Raw genomic sequence first — 20,348 nt, forward strand, 5'->3', positions numbered from 1 at the left:
TGCACAGGAAAGATGCACACGTAAAACAAAATGTCTTTTACATCTCACTTCCAAATCAAACCACCACTGCTAACCTGCACGTTAACGGGCCGATACCGAAAAAGACTGAAACGTGTGAAAGAAAAAGAAAGTGTCAAAGTTTTCACAAACAAATCTGAAAATCAATGTTATTGTTCTCTTATTGTCAAAGGAAAGCATTCACAGGCTTTAAACTGGAAGGTTTGACAGAGAAATGGACCGTTGGAAGCAAAAGGTTGTGTATGGCGATAATGAATGGCAAAAGATGTTACAGCTGAGACGAAAATTGAGGGTCGACATGCTATACTATGCCATATTTTATATGTTATACTCTCCAATCCCTTTAGATGTGTATGTAACATGGCCACCAAAGGTTGTTTACCATCAGACAGGCACGTAACTAAAAGGAAAACAAGTCAAATTGAAATGCATTTCACATTTATTTAATGATTCTTTCTAAAAGTCCAAAGAATAATTCAATCATGTAACGACAGACTGGGAGCTGATTTGTAATACTGGGCTGTATGAATATAAATAAAACTGATGAATTATTGTTTGCAAATTAAATACATTTTGAATTATTATTTTTCACTTCAGTTTTATAATGCATAATTTAATAGCAAATGTAATCTATCAATTAGTATTGGCTTTTTTTTAAGTACATCACCTTCAATTTCATAATAACTTACTAACAATACAAAAATCGATAATTATTCCAAGGTTCAAAATGTTGCATATATTTTGCTAAAATGTGGTCAGCGCCAAGTACCTTCATACTCTCGTTCAGTCATTCAAATGCTTCATAGTGTTGCTGAATGAAAATAATCAAAAGATGCTTCATATAATATGTTAATAAGTGTATATGGGGGAAAGTCCCATATATGATCGAGTGTAGCGCTAGAAAAACTGAACATTCACATCAACGCAGTAGTTGTTATAAATAATTTACAAGAAAAATGGCATTACTTGAACTCTTCCCATACATAATTTCTGTACATACATAGTCTTTACATGTATATTTTATAACAATCCAGATCATCTAAATGGAAAGAAAATGTATTTACAGATATTCAAATAAAGTGTAACGCTAGTAGAGTACGAGACAAACAATACATTGACTAAAGTAGCTGTTCAAAACACTCAACTATTTTAGTTTCAATAAAAATGCTTATGTGCACACACACACACAATTAGGACTGATGATAAAAAACTTCAAAAACACATAATTTTGACAGATGGCCGTGAGTGCCAGGCAGTGAAATCAAAGATAGATTTGTTAGTGAGATTAAGAAGATCCATTCATCATCGACATCATCTGTGCTTTGCATTATTAATATCGAGATTATGTTCGTCATAAACCACAATCCATTCTTTTCCCAGGCAAAACGTCACAAAGCATCAGGTGGAAGTATTATGCAGCGTTGATTGTCCTGTATTTACTTACACATTGTTTTAACAGTCTGACATTTCCATTCTGAAGACTGGATGCAATATTTTCCTAAATATACAAAAAAAAAAAGTGTATTTTGTGCAGCTACATGTGGAATTACTAATGTCAGAGAAAATGATGACTATGAACTCCTTGAGCGAATAAACGCCATCTCTGCTTCATCTCGTTCTCCCAAACAAGGATAAGAACAGCATACTGCGTGTTATTAGGGATTGCCCGAGTGAGCCGTGGGGAGTTATTGGGGCCAATGACTCAGCTCACGACTCACACATCTTCCTCCACGTTAACCCGAGGCTCTGAAATAATGTCATTTAATGAGATGCCTGAGTCCGCTAAGGAGACCAAGATTGAAGCGTTGCTCCTAATCTTGTGCTCCATCTTCAAGTTGTGTTGTGATTACGGAGGCAAGTCTGAATCCAAGAGAACTGGTAAAGGGTTGTGTAGACGCTATGTGTAGACTGGGCGAAGTAACTTCCATGACGCGAAGAGAGAACAAATTCCTCCATCGTGGGCCGGTTGCACCAACAGTGGTTACTTCTGGTCTTAAGCCAATTTGGTCATAACTTGGTTTTCTAAGCCTGACCTCATGGTTGGTCTAGGCTTAAGCCTCCTCCTGGCTAAGACCGGGTGTAAATCTTACGCCTAGTCAGGCGCTCATTAATTATTTCTTTAAATATGGTGAAACGTACTGCTATATTTGAGGGCGGTGGTGAAGATGTGCTGGGTGAGGTGACTGGCGTAGATGGAGTGTGTGTGGCCACTGACGCACAGTCGTTCAACGAAGCAATTTTAAACAAACTATAGGCTATGCAGCCTAAACTAACTGATATACGCAGAGTATTAGAATATATTATTGAGAACTGTTGACACTGTTTGATATATTTGAGTTGGCTTATACTTGTGTGTGGACAGTAAGATACAGTGGTGTGATTTATGCCCGATCATTTGGTTTCAATACAGAATGACTAAGATGTGCAACTGTTACAGCTCGATTAACTGTTGTATCTCGATTTCCTTTTCTCCAATCCTCTCGAATAACATTGCCGCAAATAGTCCCGTCCAGTCCATTCTAAAGACTGGTCTTAGTAAAGACAGACTTGGCAGTTAGGACCAGGCTCAGTAAAGACCAGTTGGTGCAACCTGCAGCAGAGGATCTTTTCGAACAGTCTCAACTGAGAACCTTCTCAGAGAGACGGTTCCTGGGCAAAAAAAAACAAAAGAACAAGCTGCTGAGATGAACCGATCAATGCGGCGTCCCCTTTCCCCTCAGCTCCAGAGTGTGCAGGCCCTCCTGTCGTCCCAGGGCGTGCTGCGTGCCGACTTTGTGGGCCGTCTCTGTAGCGGCGATGTCGATCTGCGCGTACTTGGTGGAGCTCTTTCCTGTCGAGACACAAAAACAGACAGTCTATGACTTACTTCAAGTTAAAAAAAAGGTCTGATATTCAACACTGGAGTTAATATTTTGTCATTTGGCCTGCTGTGAGAAAGCTAGCTGCTTTTGCTGAGACTCCCAGATCTGCAGATACAAACTGAGTCCCACAAGTACAACCAAAGGGTGTGTATCATAACAGACTTTCAAAGCCTTTACATTAGATTTGTGTTTTTTTTTTAACATAATTAAAACATTCAAAGACAGAATAAGGAAACTGAACATCTTTGAGTATTGGAGCAAAAAATAATCAGTTGCAGCGAATTCTAACCCTTTATGTAAATCCCATTCTTCTTGTAGGATGCAGAAAAGGCATTGCTGAATCAGCTTAAAAAAAAAAAATCCAATTCCGAGAACTGCTGAAAACATCCATACACAACGACAGAGTTCGGAGTTAAGTGGATCTCTGCCCCTTGCTGCCAGCATGATTGCTTCTGGTATGCGACTTGAGTGTCGCCCCCACAAAGCAGAAGGAAATGGCAACGATTCAGCTGAAGCCTTTACCATTCCCCTCGTGCACAGTGCTCCATAGTCACGTCACTTGCGATTAAGCCCCTGACATCTTGCGTATTTGATTTTCACGCATAATTATGGTCATTTAAAAAAAAAATCTGAAATCGCCGGGCATTTGCATGAATACCACAGTCATGTGCGGTCTCCTGCTAGAGTGATGTGTGTTTTACATAAGATTGAGCAACTAACAACACACCAATAGTCCCCTGGAGGAGGATCCCATTCGAGCCGGTGAATTCACAGCTGTGATCTGAATGCCCTGTGACCCCCCTTTCAGTGGCGAGATGGGACGCCCCGTCTCCCGGGTGACAGATTGAGGCCGCATGCCGGGATATAAACTGTGTATCGCTGACAGTAGATATTAACCTCTCTCGTGACGGAGCCCGAGCGGTCCTTGTATTCCTGTGGGCAATGATGCCGATAGCAGACTTGTCTGTCAAGTACAGCTCTGATGACAAGGACTCAGCTGTCTTTTAGTGAAATGAAACCCAATGAATCGTTTGGGGAGCGATTCCTGTAACTCTGACGACGTGAAATAGAATTAAAGGCTAATCGTGTATCTAGAGCCTCATCCTCTTGGCATTGATATCCTGGTTTTGTTTTAAGTTGGCTCTTTCATATCCGTCTGCAGGATTTGAACTTTGTTTTAAAAATATTTCCTTTTAATAAAGCTGCACGGATCAGAAACACGAGCACAAGTGAAACGCCTTGTATGCCGAGAACAAGAGGTTTAATCAATTCAGAATGTGGAGTTTCTTTTAATTTCAAACATTTGCATTACATCTAAAAATGAAATACCCTCATCAGATATTCTCGTGAATATTTCATGATTTTCTGATGAGTGTCTGAATATGCAGGGGTCATAATTGTCCAGATTACAATGACGATGATGTCCATTTGGGCAGTGCACAGATTAATATACAGTGGAACAGTGCATTAAAAGCATGATTTAATATGTTGAATAATAGCAAAGGAGTTGTGTGTGCTGAAGTATTTAAAATGTGACGCAATAATAATAATAAAATAAATTGAATTGAATTAATACAAGAAGCAGTGACAAACAGTCATCTGATCGTTCCTGTTGCCCGACAGTAACAGTCGATGTCTCTCCACAGGTGGAGTTGGCCTCCACCCGACTGTTCAACATGGCTGCCGTTGTTTTTTTTTAAGTAATTATTGCCGTTTGTATACCAGCACTTTTACTTATCAAAAGGTTATGCATGCCTTACTCTGAGGCGGGAGATGTGCGGCAGTCCCTCGGGGACCAGTCCCTGGCTCCTGCAGCTCCAGCTCCATGTAGTTGAGCTGCTTCTTGGATGTGGGACTAACGGGAATATTCACATACGTCGCACCGTCACTGCGAGGCCTTTCGGGGAGCGGCGCCTCTGGGGGGGAAACGAACGCTGCCCCTGTCAATACAAGAGTGTTAATTGAGCCGAGGAGGAGTTTTGTTACATTTTTTTTGTTTTATTATCATATTAATTAAAGGACAATGATCTGGCTTTGTTATTGTGACCGTCATCAAATGCTAGAAGATTTTCCCCTCCATGGTCGGGAAGTCTTGAGGCAACAGTCCTTATCAACAGCCTAATGTTAATTAGACTCATTTCAATATAGACATCCGCATTAAAGTCACTATGGGCTTTTGAACAGTAAGGCACAGCAGCAGATGTGGGATCAGCAGCTACACTGGCACACATTGTAACCCACCGAATTGCTCTTTCCCCCAGAGGCTAATAATGCATAATTGGTTAGACCCCAGGGATAACTTATGAGATGCATTAGGGTAATTTTATATTGTGAGGCTGTGAAACCATAACTTATTGCTCTTTTAAATCCGCCACCAGTTTTTACTGACACAAAGCTTTGTTTTTACATATGTATGTTTTTTTAAATAAAAACCAAACAGGAGGAGCCACAAAACAAAACGGGCAGCCTAATCTCACATGAAAAAAAATTCCCTTACTTTAAACATTTTCACAAAAACACCACAAATAACACAATCCATAAAAACAGATTCATTTTTCCAATATTCGCAACACCAACAGAGGTACAAATCCCTGGCAGATTTTCTATTTGAAATCAGTAAACCAGTGTTAAAAAGCTTTATGCATGAAACAATTGGTCTTCAGACAAATGTACTTCAAAAATAAGCGCTTTTAACGGCAACCTGAACACGAGCAGCACTACAAGTAAAACGGCAAACGCTTCAAGAATCTATGCAACTGATTAAATGGTGAAAGCTGTTCCGTTGAAATGGGTTGAGGCAGGCTAGCTTCGACAAGAAACACCTTTTGTTCTGCCGACTGCACCGTCAAACACAGATTATAGGGCCAGTGACATTAAGTTACTGCAAGTCTACTGATGCTTGAAGGACAAAGACGATATCTAGATCACAACAAGCTGATGGTTTAATTACAGTTGCTTTGTGTGTGTGTAGGATTATCCCAACAACAGAAAACAGTTCAGCTGGGGGCACTTACGAATGAGGCGATCTCTAGGAGATTATAGTGATTATACCCCTCTACATGTATGAAATGCTGCATAAAATAGTTTCGGCAAAGCCTAAGACGTCCGATCCCCGATTGATCGGACACCAAGCAGCCCTCGCAGAAGCGTTCGTGTTTTATAATGGCTCTATGAGGCTGAGGGACTTCATCCATAATGCACTTTGCTCCGGAGGGAAGACCCGGCTGAGCTTCGTGACCAGAATACACGAAGTCAACCGCTTTTGAGGGGAAACATGACGGGTTTAATGACAGCTGTGTCTTCAGGGTAAGCGGCCTGTTCGAGCTGGTTTTCCACCTTTTACAATGTTATTCCAGCAGACAGACATTGAGGTGGAAACATGCGTCTGAACAAAAGCCAAACACCATAACCTTACAAGGGATTCATTGAGAAAAAACGGAAAAAACCTCAAAACTGATCTCGTACAGTTGTGTGGAAAATGTGTCCAATACAATCTTAGTCACAAAACTAAGTCAAAGAGACAACATGACTGAATGAACATGACTGATGGGTTTGGTGCCGCATTGTGACAGCTGCTGGGACTTCCTAGAGCGGGTGTGCATCAGACTGGAGGGCATGTTTCTCAGTGTGGGACGCTTAAGGTCCCCTGACAGCTGTCCCCTCTCACAGCTCACCATCAGGGCAGGTATCCTGTCACACATCGCCACGCTCTGGACATCTCGTGCGTTTTCTCTCGACACAATTGGTTGTTATGTAACTCGAGTTAATGGCGTTACGTAAAATGCAGCTGGGCAAATGAATGTTCGCGTTGAAGTGAGCCCTCGACTACACAAATGGAAAAGAGAGCTTGCTGAATTGGGTACTTCATTCCTAATTATATTAATAGCGACTCAAACGTCATGGGCTCATATGCGATTCATCTGATATCACCTGAATTAAACAGATTCCCCGGTTTTGCTTCAGTTTGTCACTCGAGCCCCTGACCTACGATTCTGTTTCTTTCTTTATGTTCGTTAGTTAGCGCCGCAATTATGCATTATGCGAGTGGAGAAGGTGTCGGTTCCTAACATCACCCTTGCGGCTGCGATGCCTCATTTCATTCGTTTATTCATGCGCGCCAAGAAACGGGTGACGTGCTTCCAGCCTTGTTCATTGAAGAGCATGAGTCATGAATTGTAAGCGACTCCTGGTTATCGCAAGAAGCCTGGGGAACGTTCAGACTGTCCATTGCCACAACCAGCAACGTGCATCATTTAACTGGCCTGGTTGAGAAAAACAACCCGATTATGTTTTATTACTCGACGCCGGCCTCACTCACCTTGAGCCTCTTGAAGGAACCTCTGCTGACCACAGCCGCCCATCAGCTCGTACTTGCTTTTTTCTTCTGCCTGCTGGACACACAGACAGTTGACTATATTTATAAATGTATTATTACACAAGAAGTGTGACGATGACTTTGTCCTCAACAGCTCGGCGGACACGTCAGGAGTATTTACAGAGGGAGGCCCAAACTCCGGGTTCACTGAGAGCTCAAGGCTAAGACGTCCGTGTTGAAACACTGTCTGCGACGCTGCGTCGTTGTGGATGGATGACCGCGCCTTTTAAATCTAGACGGTCTAGACAGCTACTGTGCTGTGAAAACTGGCGGCGGAGTGCAGCCACATTGCTTTCATCGTCATTGAGGACACTTTCCACACAAAGAGGGATTCCCTGATGGGGCCATCTTCACACCGAGAATGTACATAAAGGGGATGAAATGGGCCGATTACTGTATCGTGTTACTTTAATCGACAACTTCTCGTCTCGTCTTTGAACATTCATATTTCTTATCAGGACTGTTAATCTGTTCACATTCAACAGCTGTGCAATAAATCCTACTTTAATGAGTTATAACCCCAACAGCCTCCGATATGACCGTCAACACCTCTCTAGAACATAAAGTGACGACCGAGTGTACTTCTGAGGTCTCATCATCCAACCCGACTCCATCGCTGCTCGACTTTTCTTCTTCTGGCTGAACGAACGCCTCTCAAAACAACGCGTGTCATCACAAACCCACCTGGATCGCTAACTGGACAAGGAGTTCAAAACCACACATTCGTTCATGTTCATGTTCAGATAGTTCTGAAGCCTATTATTCCCTTGGTATCAGACGTTTGCCCCAAAATGTTGAGCTGAACTCGGGGCACAATGAGTTGCAGTCATAATGTGTCAGTGGTTGATAGCATGAAGCGGATTATGGTTTCATAAAGGGCCTACCTCCGAGTTTCTCTCCGGCGCCCGACTCTCCATGATCTCATAATCGGCTCTGCGTCTTTCCTCTTTACTTTTAAGCCTTTTGTCTGGTGGGAGAGAAAAACATAGGGCGTTTTAAATATTACAAATTAAACTGCAACGTCTTGTGCCACCAGCCAAGGCACAGTCATTATCCCACATTGTTTTCATCCATTTTGTGACACGGTGCTCTTTGGGTATAAATGCATGAATTCCTCCAGAGCCAGTGGTGGGAACAAATAACAATGGATCGAGTCATCATCTCACAATAACAACCATTACACATGGGGAAATGGCATCCCTGGTGGTGTAAATTAAACTGTATGATTATGGTGGAGGATGCAGTCTCTCGTAGAGCCAATACATAATTTATGATTTCATAATTCATGCAACAACAACAACATCAGTCTCATCTACTTTTCAAACCCCGCAGACTCGGTTGTACATGCAACACAACAAAAGGAAACGTCACAGAGTGCAGAGAAAAACAAGCCAGAAAGAGAAGAAGTCTTTTTTATTTTTATTATTGATGACAAGAACAGAACGGAAACAAAGAGAAGATCCACTTCAAAGGGTCTGCAGAGGAAAAAGGACACCAAAGGAATCGTGGAAGCTTTGTTGCGAGTTGGAAGAGGAAACCGGAGGAGAGGCCTCTTACCTTCGCCGGCCACTGTCGGACCATTCATCTCTTCGTCCTGACACCGCGCGACCGCGCTCTGTGATCCGTCACCGGGAGCTCGATCGAGCGGTTCCTCGTGAACGGCCGCTTCATGTTCTCGGCTTTTCTTTAGGTGCAGCCCGGTCGGAAAGGTGCGCGAAGGGGAAACGTTCCCGTTGCGGTTCATTCCGGCAGGTGGAGGGTGGCAGTGCTCCCCTCTACACTTTAAACAGTTTTCATAAATGGCCGCTCTTTTGTCTTGCTCGGAGTCTTGAAATGGTACACGGGTGCCAGTTGGTGCAGATTTGAGCTCATTTCCAAAACTAGGGCTCATCGACTCATAAAGGTTCAGTCTGTTAGTCTTTGCCTCAAGCTGCCCGTCTGCATTTGGAAAGCCGAGCAGATCCGCTAGGAGACTGGCTAATTTCTCTCTTCCTTTCTTTGGCAGCGGTGAACCCTCCCCTCTCCTCATTGTTGGCTTCTCTAAGCTGTGGATGTTTCCAGACCCAGGCGAGGCACAGGGTTTCTCCAGAACGTTCCTCACTGCAACATAGTATTTACTGGCGGTGCAGGGTCTGCGTGGTGATTTGTCAACACTTTCATCTGCTGGATTGAAAAAGTGATGTTCTGGAGGCAAAGAAAAACCTTCAACACACTTTTGATTTCTGTCCCAAAATCAAACAGCAAGCTCTGGCTGCTCCAGCATATTATGAAACGGGGTTTTTTTCTCTCTAAAATGCATCAACTCTGTTCATGCATGCAAGATCCAATGCATGCAGCGTGCATACAATAGTTCAACTGATCACACTTACCTGGTATGGCAGGTATCGCCGAACCGCTTGCAGGGATGCACGGGGTCCCCTGTGAGATGAAACAGGAAATTAATACAAAATAAATTCTTACAATGCAAAGTGGTTGAAATAGAAGAGGAAGCAGCGACAAGCTCTACGCCTGTTTAATTAAGAGGCATGTTGAAAGGATCCCATGAGATGCATCAGGCTTTGGCTAGATGGGCTTGATGTTTTCTTGTGAACTGGCCCTTTAACTGTGAGCCAATGAACACTACAGGGCTGGATTGTGTTGCTCAGGCTGAGTGTGATAAATAACCTCCCACACTGCTCAGTAACTCTTATTTAATTTAGTTCGCTGACGACTCGACTGAAAGGAAACAAAGAGAACATTTTGTTCAGGTAATCAAATGCAATTTGGCTTTCTGAACTAAATGCACTACCAGTAGGTGGAGCCATTAGTTTAGAATATTCGATAAACATGACATACAACCGACGTGGACGCACCAGAGCAAGAGTGCTTTTCGTGAGTTTGCACCTGGGTGTTGACAATGACACTAATTTCACCAAAGTTCAAACTCAAGAGTGCAGGAAGATATTTGACAACATACTGTAGGTTTCTACTGAAGATCAGAAGAGGATTATGATGACCCTATTGATCGATAATGGAAATAATCTTCAGCTGCAGGCCTGAAGCAGAGATGAATCAACGTCTGAAGAAGAAACCACCACCAACTCTATGATCGCCAAACCATCAAAACACGATCACTCCCTAACAGACAGCTGAACCTCATTGATCATAGCGAGACGTTTTTACTAAAAGCTGATTTGTTTTTGTCATCAGTGTGAATACCATGAACAAATTTGTACGACAGATTTGTTCTACTTACCTTAAATCCACCACAAACTAAGCAGATAGTCACAAGGGTTTTGGAGACAGATGTGAGAGAGCTGCAGATGTTACAGGGGTCTGGGTGTTCACTAGAGGCCAACTTGGTTTTCTTTCTCTCCTCCGAGGGGATTTGTAAGCGTTCACTCATTGACGGCCTTTCGGTAGTTTCTGAGTGACCGTCGGTGGTCGCGGCGCTGCTTTTATCCTCCTGTGCAGAGTCTGTGGTGAGGCCTGAAGAGGCAGGAGCGTCCTTTGTTGAGGCAGAGGGTTCATTGTATTTAGCATCCCCACTCCCCTCCTGTAACAGACTCCTGGGGCTGTCATAGAGATACCGAAGTGATGTTGGTACTTGGTATTCATGTCCAGGGACAGTGGCGCAAATACAAGGGCTCAGGTCTTGGGCCAAGTGGGGAGGCAAGCTGAACACGGACCCAAAGTCCTCCCCGGTGGCGATATCCAGGCTGCCTGTATAGGAGGAGAAACTCCCAGAGTAAGAGGAATGGCTGCCGGTGGCGATGCCGCTGTCAGACGAGCTCTGACGGCCGATCTCCTGGAGCTGCCGGGGGGGTTTGGCAACAGGCCGGTTTCCACCTCCCTGGTTGACGGAAAGCTTCTCGATGCTCTGTAAAGGCGCTTTGGCGCCCACGTTGCCGATGCCGTCGGACGGGTTGGAGGCCGGCTCAGTCCAAATGGCCATTCGGCTGCCAATGCTGCAGTCCGATTGGCTGGTGTCGGACGTGTCGGAGGAGCCTGATATGCTGCGGTCGTCTCCCCCAGCAGACGGGCAGAATGAGGACGAGACTGCCAAGAAAGACAACATTAATGCAATTTCAATTAATATTTCGTCCAGCAACAAAGCATTTTTAAAGCAGCATAATGCCTGTTTTTCTCCCCGGTATTCACCACATAATAGGAACAATAAATCACCTGGGATTTAAACTTAATTGAAATCTAACCGCAGCATCATTAAAAGCCAACGTATCTATTATTCTCTCTGGTGGGTGAGCGGGATCACTGCAGTTAAACAATGATTATGGGTGCTTTGGGATGATTGTATAACGAAAGACACACATTCAGAGCAGCGAGATTTGTAAAACTCGCCAAACTTTCCGCGGCAGTTTCACCGGTTTTCCCAACTTTGAATCGCCGCACAGCATAACCGTGACCAGCTGTACCTGTGCTGCTCCTGTGAGAGAGCATGCTCAGTCGTTTCTCCAGCTCCTGGGCCTCGTGGTTCAACCTCTCCTCCGAATTCGTCTGACTGGCACTGGGGTCTGTTAGAGAGAGCACGCCAAGAAGAACCCACAATGGCTCAATTTAATTGTATAGATATATAAATATATAGACACAGACTTGTATTCATCAAACAAACTAATGACGACACAGGAAGTCACCGAGACATGGGATCACATGTAACGCAGCTGAGGACTCTGCACAGGCACAGCTGTGACAACTTATCCAACAACTCCAGAGAAACGAGAAGGGACCCTTCAAACCACAAGAGCCTCCTCTCACGAAACGCTGCGGCGTCAGGAAAATAAAACGCCAGCCACGAATGTTGGCGAAGAGAATAATGAACAAGCACTTCGGTAGGCGTGCTGTGTACTATCAAGCTTTGCACAGGAAAGGGTCACACGGGGGGAGACTGTGCGTAACACTACAGGGTTTATTAATAGCGTCGCCACGCGGCTCCGTTGGCAGGCGCTGTGCGGCTGAAGATTGTCGGTGCCGTTTAAGGATCTTGTGGACCTTGGAAGGTCAACTCTTAACGCTGGATCGATTTCCCCCCCCCCCCCCCCCAAGCCTACAGCAGGTAATGTGGTAAACGGACCAGAACTGTGTGTATGGTTAAGCTCACTCTCCTACATGAGGAATATTGACTTACAGTATACAGCTGTGTCCTCAAATGACTGGGACAGAGGATGTGTACAGATTGTAATGCCCTCTGAGGCAAATTTGTAATTTCTGGCTCCACAAAAATAAATTGAATTGAAATGAATTTATTAATTACTGTGATATGTTGATTTTGAATTTATTCTCCTTCCTTTTAAACTTCTCGAACTTCTAACTAAAGCTCTTTGTCCTGCTATTGTGTACTCAGAAGCACGTCACACAAACATCAGGACGCAGAGATCTCCTGCTGAAAGAACACAGAACGTTCTCATTAAAATAATGGTTCTCTCATAATAACTAAATGTTTTTCTCAAGATGAAAACATACTTTCATCTGATAATGACAAAGATTGACGAATGTTTTTTTTTTTTTTAAATGAGTTTTAGTGTCTTGGTGGTTTCAGGAACGGAACGTACGGATGTAAATTGAAGTGTACGACGTGTACGAGCACGATACAAACCGACATGTCTCCCATCGGTCGTCATGCCTGCATCCAAAATAGAAAAATCATATTTGACTGCCTCCACCACAGCGTATCGACTACCTGCTGCTTATTAGGGATTCAACATCACACAGATCAGAAAGAAGTGGGGTCACATCTCTCTGACTGACAGGTGTCGCAGCCTATCACACGCTGCATTTCTTGCGGCTACCTCCTCTCAGCTAAGATTCACGACATCACAGATTTGTGACTTGACACAATCTAAACCGCACACATTTTCCACTTCATCTTGAAGCAGCCATTATAATCTTCATTTCCGATATAGTCATCCACTGGGAACCTTGATTACGTGCAAATTTTTCTAGATTGAACCGTAACAATGAGAGCATATAATGTTCCCCGTGGGCATAATGGAGGCTAAACAGAGAGCAGGCGAGTGGAAGGCAGAGAGAAGGGGAAACAGTACAGCACGCGAGGCTGACAAAGGGATGAGCGAGCCATAACAGCGATTAATGAAAGGAGAGGCGCAGAACGAGCAGTGTAGGACAGACACAAAGACAAGGACAGAGGTGAACCACAAGGGAGAACGAGATACACAATTAAGGGCTGCAGAGAGGAATAAAAGCAGAAAATAAGAGCGAGGAGGGGAGAGAGGAGCGGCAGGCGACTGAGTATGAAACCAAGGGGGGAGGCAGCAGTGGAATCTTGTGGATGAGGTTACATACATGCCCGGAGTGATTAGGAGGCTTTGGCTGCTCCGCTTGTGTGAACCGTGACTTTGACCCCTCGCTCTCCCCTCAGACATCCTCCCTGCTATTTATTCTACTACGCACCACAATAATAGGAGTATGAGCTCAACCTGTGATTGGGCGGCGGGGATGTGTGAAAACCAGAATATCCACGAGCGCCCACAGCTGCCCGGTCCACATTTCCTGTTAAGTCGTTCACTGGGTGAGACATTTTCTTTTAAAAACGGCTAGTGTGGGAAATGGAAGGTGTTGGAAGTCGACAGCAGGGGAGATAATGTTCAACGGCTTCTGTAATATTAGACCGAGCATTCAAATGTTGTTATTAAAATAACAGGAATAGGAGCAATCACATAGATAAGAGAGGGATGAAAGTGTGCATGAATCTTTGTGTCAGAGACCATTTCTGTTTAATATATGGTGGATAAAAACAAACTGTGCACTGGAATATAAAACTTTTTTTAGCAAAGCAGATACTGTCAGGTGTTCACGACGGGTGGCAGAGGAACAGGAGCGAAGAGAAGCCGAGGGTGGACATGCTGGAGCTCAGGGCTCATTATACAGACAAACCTCCACTGTTACACAGGAAGCATTCAAATATTCCTCCCAAATACCTCTTTGCAAAACGTATCACCCTTTTCAAATATTCCCAAATGGAGATGTGTGATGCCCCTTCGTGCTTGACACATTTGACCAATTAAAACCTTGCAAACTGCTGTAATGAGAGTATAAAAAAACAACAACGAATAGCTATTTGGAACTGGGCCCCATTCTCCAGCATGCCCACCAGCAGCACTACACCCTCAACTATACATAGACTGCAATTCAATTTGCTTTCCATTACCACAGCTTGTACAGTAGCTATCCTCTTTCTGATGTCTAAGGTGACCCTAAGCTTTACGTTCACCACAGTACACTTAAGTCAGGGGTTAGGGACGTTTGACGGAAATTATAAATCGCTTCAAAAGATTACCCAATTACATAAAATCCAGCTGTCAGTCAAAGTTCAGTCACATCAAAAGCACATCCATCCAGAGGAATCCTCTGACTCATTCGGCCAAAAATGGTTGGATTCTAGGAAGGCAGCACACCTAACAGCTACAATAATCCCCGGAGGCACGACAGGGGAGCCACGCACGGTTTGCTACAACTTCAAATTGTTGACTTAAGTTGGGTTTTTTTCTCATACTCCCAAATAAGCATCACATAGAGATCCACCTTCTTTCTTTAAATGATGGTCCTTACAACTGCTCTTTCTGTAGCACAACGTTTGGTTTTTCCAGTTCTTTCCAGCTTTAAGCAGCTTCAACAAACACATCTGGTACTGACCTGGCAAAACTGGCCGCAGTCCAAACGGGCTCCTGGTGGGGCAGACGCCTCCGACGATGCAGTCGAATAGAAAGCTGATCTGCTCGCTCTCAGCAGATGCGAGCAAGAAAACACCGGCCCCTGTAGAAAGCAGACTGTATTAGCATCACCTTAGTTTATGCAACACTGAAATATCCACCAGAAGTATCCACCATACAGAAGGTGATGAATAAGAACGATATCTGCTTGGTCCCATTTGAAATGGCTGATGTTTTCTTTGTATTTCCTCTTCAATGCTCCCAGTTTTGTCTTTCAGGTCAATTTAGAATGTCATCAAAGGTGATAGAGGAACGCAGAGGTTAAAGGCCGTGCGACCGAGAGGTCTCTCGACCTCCCTCTGACAACACAACTGGCTGTTCATTACGAGGTGTCGCCATTAGAAGGGTCGTTGTGTCGCCCTGTCCCCGAGACCACCCATCTCAAGCCGGCCCGCAATCACATTCCCAACACTCCCCTTTGCAGTGAGCAGGGTCAAAGGTCAGCAGTAAAGTCTGCACCAGTCAAAATTGAAGATGCATTGCCTGCTGATGTGGATGACAGGGATCTAATTTAAGTTGAAGTAATTCATTTCATCTCATATTGTATTCTCGTCTGGCACAGAAACTACTTCGGTTGGATTTAAGATGACGTCGTTCCTTTTTTGAGGGACCACATGTACTCGTGTCGTGCTTTTGACAGCAGGTGACTGAACAGCAGGTGCCAAAAGTTAGAACACAAAAAACACATGGCAAAACAAAAAGGACAGGTGGCAGGACTCATTTAGTTTACGACAGTAACAAAACCAACAGAAGTGGACTCTTCTGGTCTCTGCGATGCCAAATCCAACACACTGCACCTTTAAAAAAGGCGTTAAAAATCTCCATAAAGCTAAACTTAAGCACTGGGTGACAATGACCTACCTCTTTGATTGTCCTCACAGCAGGTTGTTTGTTTTAATTAGTCTCTACTACCGGTACTCATTTGAGCCCTCACATCACGTGTGAGACGTGTTCTACAGCACACTTTGGCTACTCGGCTCGCATTTCCTACTGAAAAACTAGAACCGTTGAGGACTCAACAGGACAAAAGGTCGGATAAACACAGCGTCAACCACAAGTGAGAGGTTCAACGTCGTGACGCCGCTCCTCCCTCTGCTGTGGATGAACTGTGCCGAGAGATTACATGTCACAGGAATGCGCACTCCTTCAACACTCAAACTCCTGATTCTCAAAAACAGCTTCTCTGGAGTGATGCACAACGTCGAATTTTAGGCACAGCAGGAGTGATTCTGCACAGACTAATACTGAATCGTTTCTTGTTGTCATGAAGCAGCTGTTTTTCTAACGCACAACCCAGAGTCAGAGAGGACAGAACACTACTGAGAACAAGCGAGACATCTTTTACTGCTATTTACGTCATATGCTCGTTATTACTCAGCCAAGTGAATCTAATTACCGTTAACGGCCCACTTTCTGGCATTGAGCGTCAACATTACACCCACATGTGGTCGTTAACCACACGTTGGCAAGCTGAAGATATTGTGGAGCAATAAAATACCAATTGACACACAATTGTTTGTGGCGGGGAATTATGCAAACTGGATTACAAACTGGTGCGACTTTGAAGTATGTCTAATGTCACCAATAACCAACAAACTGCCAGCTATGATTGGCCGACAGCAGAGACCACGCCTCAGTTTCCCCAATGACCCAAATCAGGTGCAACACCTTCACAATGTGCCCGGATTAAGAGTGATTGAACACCATTTAGCAAGCAAGCTAAGAAGTGAACTCATCTCATGAAGTCTGTCTGAGAAAGAGCCATGAGCCTCTGATGATGTGACCCAATGTTACTCTAGACATTATTGTCAGGACATGCAGACAGTGATGGTCTGAAGTATTTTTTTGTGTTCTTTTTCCCTTATTTTGATATTTTAACCTTGCTTTTTATTTGTTTTCCTGTCCATTTTGCTGTTGCTGTTCTGTTTTCTAATCATTAAACTTATAACTGTTTATAGTTCCTTCAGTTCCCCTCATGCTTCCCAAACACAAGTGTGCTCTTTTAGCCCCATGAGCCAACAATCCTGATTTCCAGCACCAAAAAAAAGCTAAATACCAGTTTACGGAGCAACATAACAGCTAAATGGCCATTTTACACATCCAAATGTAGCATAAAAGCAACAACATTAAGAGCAAAAACTTACAATAACCGCATCTTGATCCTCCCTCGAACACAAATCCATTGGGTACAGGCCCATATCTGCGCAGGTCTGGAAGGTTCCAGTGGCCAATAATAACAGGAGGGACGTCCCGGGCGAGAACCAATACGGTGTTGCACAGATGAAGCGTTGCGGGTCCACTCTCCAACTTGGTCCCTGGTAAGACTCCAACACTGAATCTATGAACTAAAGAAACAGAGGAACTAGTCAAACAATAAAAAACAATATCTCAAAACTTCAATGAGGCGTTATGAGATGTGCAGGTATGAAGAATACAGTTCAAACCATGCGAAGGTCATTGTAGCGTACAAATTGCAAGAGAAGCTTTGATAAATTTGACACATCCATGCATGCACACTCATATATATGCCCTAGTGTATTTCTCAAAATGGCAGCAGGTTGAAAATAGTTGAATTTCAGCTTCACAGGGGATAGAAACACAGTGTCCTTAGAAAACGATGACTTCAGCACGGATTTTATTTCACAGTAAAAGGAGAAACAGCTGCGAACGGAGAATGAGATCAGCGAGTTGAGCTCTGCAAACACACTGCTCTCAGATCGAAAGCCCAATGCAGCCAATCGCAGCCCGTCATCAACATCGGTGTCACGGAGTCTGTGTACTGTGGCTGATAAGAAACGAATGAAAACAACTGGATGTAAAATGAGAACTGTGAGCGTTGCATTTGTGCGTCTGCCTGGGACTTTACGGCACTTCAGCCAAGGCACACGCGGAGCCAGTTGAGATTGATGGAGGCGACGATGAGGAAATGTCACCAAGCTGCGCCACGTCGCCACGCAAGTTAAGAGAGATTCATGCGGCGTCACACAAAGGAAGTGTTGTCATCTCTCACGGTACAGCTTATGATATTTGAACGATAGATGAATGTGTTTTTTTTTCACATTTTGTTTTCAGAGAATTCTCAAAAGGCCAACGGCAAATTTAGAAAATCATCCATAACCTCAATAAAAACACCCCAAAATACGTCAGCAACCGATTGCATCTTGCAGTCAGAAGAAGCATAAACATAGATTCATAATTGCTTGCAGGTGCATCTTTCTGTAATCATGACAGCTCGGCATTACTTGACGTAGAACAGACGTAGAATATGAATTTGCACCGTGCTGTTCGCTTGCTTAAATGTCAGTCAGGAAAGTACAGCTTTACCAAAATGCTACAGCTGAGAACAGTTTGTTGTTTATTTCTGTAAGAACTCAACTGAATCACCTTTCACCAGAAGTGAAAAAGGACTAAACACTGAAACCAAAGCACAGGCCGATCTCCCCCACCTTCGCCGAGGCTGTACCGTAGGCGGGCGTCCCACGCCTGCAGGGCCTCCCTGCTGTCGAAGCCCAGTAGAGCAGCCTGGTTCAGGCAAAGGATGGCCAGAGTAAAAGCCACACCTTCATACCACTGTCCCGCTTCCACGCCGCAGATCTCCTCCAAGGTGACGCTGGCCCTCTCCTTGTTGCCCTGCGCTTTGTCGGACTTGTCTTTAAAAGCCAGCAGCACGAGGCAGTCTGGAGGAGACAGAGGGCAAGTGTGAGACACAACAAATACAAAAACAATGCCTCTCGTGTGTAGAGGCTGAACTTAATCTGCAGTTAGCATTATATTTGTGAATTATTTCAGACGTAACAGTTTCCGGAAAATGCCTGGAAACACCATCCATAACATTATACATCGTCAAATACTAATAAGACGTATTCTGACACACAGTAGCGGTTGTAGCGTCCTGTAGTCTTTTGGCACCTTCAAACAACCAGTGTCAACTGACAAAACAAGACTGTGTGTGTGTGTGTGTGTGTGTGTGTGTGTGTGTGTGTGTGTGTGTGTGTGTGTGTGTGTGTGTGTGTGCGCGCGCATCTCTCACACACACGGCTCTCAACCCACACAACCGAGGCATGAGCGCAAACAGCTGTGACAACAGTGACATCAAAGATCTGAAGAGGAGCATGTTAAGCTGTCCAGCGCCAGATATCCAAAGAAACCTTTCTGAGTAATGAAACACAGCCAACTTCACCACTTTCAAGCCTCGTTTCTGATTCGTAACACACAAAAAAGGCCAGAGGTAAGGTTGGCTTAAGACAACCTCGTACTTCAACCTCGTACTTCAGGCACGCTGAAACTCTCCTCAGTAAACGGGACAAAACAACAAGTACAAATTCACTTACAGCACATTCACGGTGCGTCTAAAAATACAGCGGGCTCAGTGTTTAGCAGATCAACGATGGGAATGAGCTCGAATGAGGGTCAGTAAGATTTCGAGTGTAAGGAATCATGTTCAGATAGATTTGTAAATGTGTGATCGTTTGTAAACCTGAGGAAAAAAAAGGTTCACGACAAATTGAGGCCTGTGAATGTGTTGCCAAAAACAAAGTTCAACAAATCAGTGAGGTTACACAAACAAATTAAAGTACAGACAGGGACAAGTTGAATGACTTCATCTAATTTACTAATATACACACTGATGCATATTTCAAATGTTCAAATGACGTGAAGGACGTTTAACCCGGCTTTTACTGTCAAAATCAGGGCAAACATTTACACTTTAAATGGACTTGTTTAAAAGAAATTGACTTGTAGCTTCTGCTTTGAATCTGTACGAAGATCTTCACAACAACAGTTCTTTTTCCTGAGAGATTTCAGTCAACTTGGGAGTTTGTCAACACATTTAACTTGCTTTTCTTTTTAACTTGCTCCAGCTCGACTCTCTCACATCTATTTCCCCTCATATGAGCCCAGAGAGCAGACGTGTTAGGATACACTGTGCGAACACACACCAGGCCTCGTCAACACAGAGCGGGGCCACGCAACTGGACAACACACGCACGAGAACAGCTGATCACTGGCACGTGCTAGCTTCCTCCAATGTGGCGCAGCAAACATGCGCATTCACGTGTTTACCCTCCTGCGCAGAACTTGTAACAAACCAAAGATGAAATGTGCAAAAGTAACCGGTCATAAATACGGTTGTTTTTTTTACCTGCTACAGGCGACGGCTTGCGAAGAACGAGCCACCTAGTTTTCCACTGTGGAGGAAAGCAAAAGTAAAGACAACCTTTTTGTTTTTTTAACGAAAGTGCGTTGCATTACTTCAGCAGAAATATTGACACGCTAAAACACCTTTTTTCCATCTCGGAGTCTGGCATATCCCTCCACGACAACAGAATCCGTCATCTTCAGTCATGGTTCCTGACAGCTGCACAGTCG

At 44.0% G+C, this 20,348-nt stretch overlaps 1 protein-coding gene across 5 annotated transcripts; it reads right to left on the bottom strand.

Annotated features, from left to right (window-relative positions):
* Window positions 1-939: 939 nt before the first annotated feature.
* LOC306796386 (protein Dok-7-like) lies at window positions 940-20,348 on the bottom strand. Of its 5 annotated transcripts, none has more exons than XM_079295273.1 (12): window positions 20,262-20,348; window positions 20,122-20,167; window positions 18,425-18,655; window positions 17,123-17,323; window positions 14,902-15,021; window positions 11,667-11,765; window positions 10,490-11,292; window positions 9,624-9,672; window positions 8,139-8,221; window positions 7,198-7,267; window positions 4,640-4,819; window positions 940-2,848 (listed from the first exon to the last, which is right to left on the bottom strand). In XM_079295273.1, exons 1-12 carry the CDS (start codon window positions 20,313-20,315, stop codon window positions 2,712-2,714), a joined length of 2,073 nt encoding a protein of 690 aa, XP_079151399.1. In that variant the 5' UTR covers window positions 20,316-20,348; the 3' UTR covers window positions 940-2,711. The 5 variants fall into 5 exon arrangements, 4 of the variants coding, with proteins under 4 accessions (XP_079151399.1, XP_079151398.1, XP_079151401.1 ...); XM_079295272.1 differs by having other exon boundaries at window positions 7,198-7,270; XM_079295275.1 differs by lacking the exon at window positions 4,640-4,819.

This window comes from Melanostigma gelatinosum (assembly GCF_949748355.1).
Source record: "Melanostigma gelatinosum genome assembly, chromosome: 23".
Lineage (NCBI taxonomy): Eukaryota > Metazoa > Chordata > Actinopteri > Perciformes > Zoarcidae > Melanostigma > Melanostigma gelatinosum.

Coding starts and splice junctions, on each gene's coding strand:
- LOC306796386 (XM_079295272.1), bottom strand. CDS start 20,315: ATGACGGATTCTGTTGTCGTGGAGGGATATGCCAGACTCCGAGATGGA. Junction 20,168..20,261: donor GACTCCGAGATGGAAAAAAG/GTGTTTTAGCGT, acceptor TTTCCTCCACAG/TGGAAAACTAGGTGGCTCGT. Junction 4,820..7,197: donor GTTCCTTCAAGAGGCTCAAG/GTGAGTGAGGCC, acceptor TTGTATTGACAG/GGGCAGCGTTCGTTTCCCCC.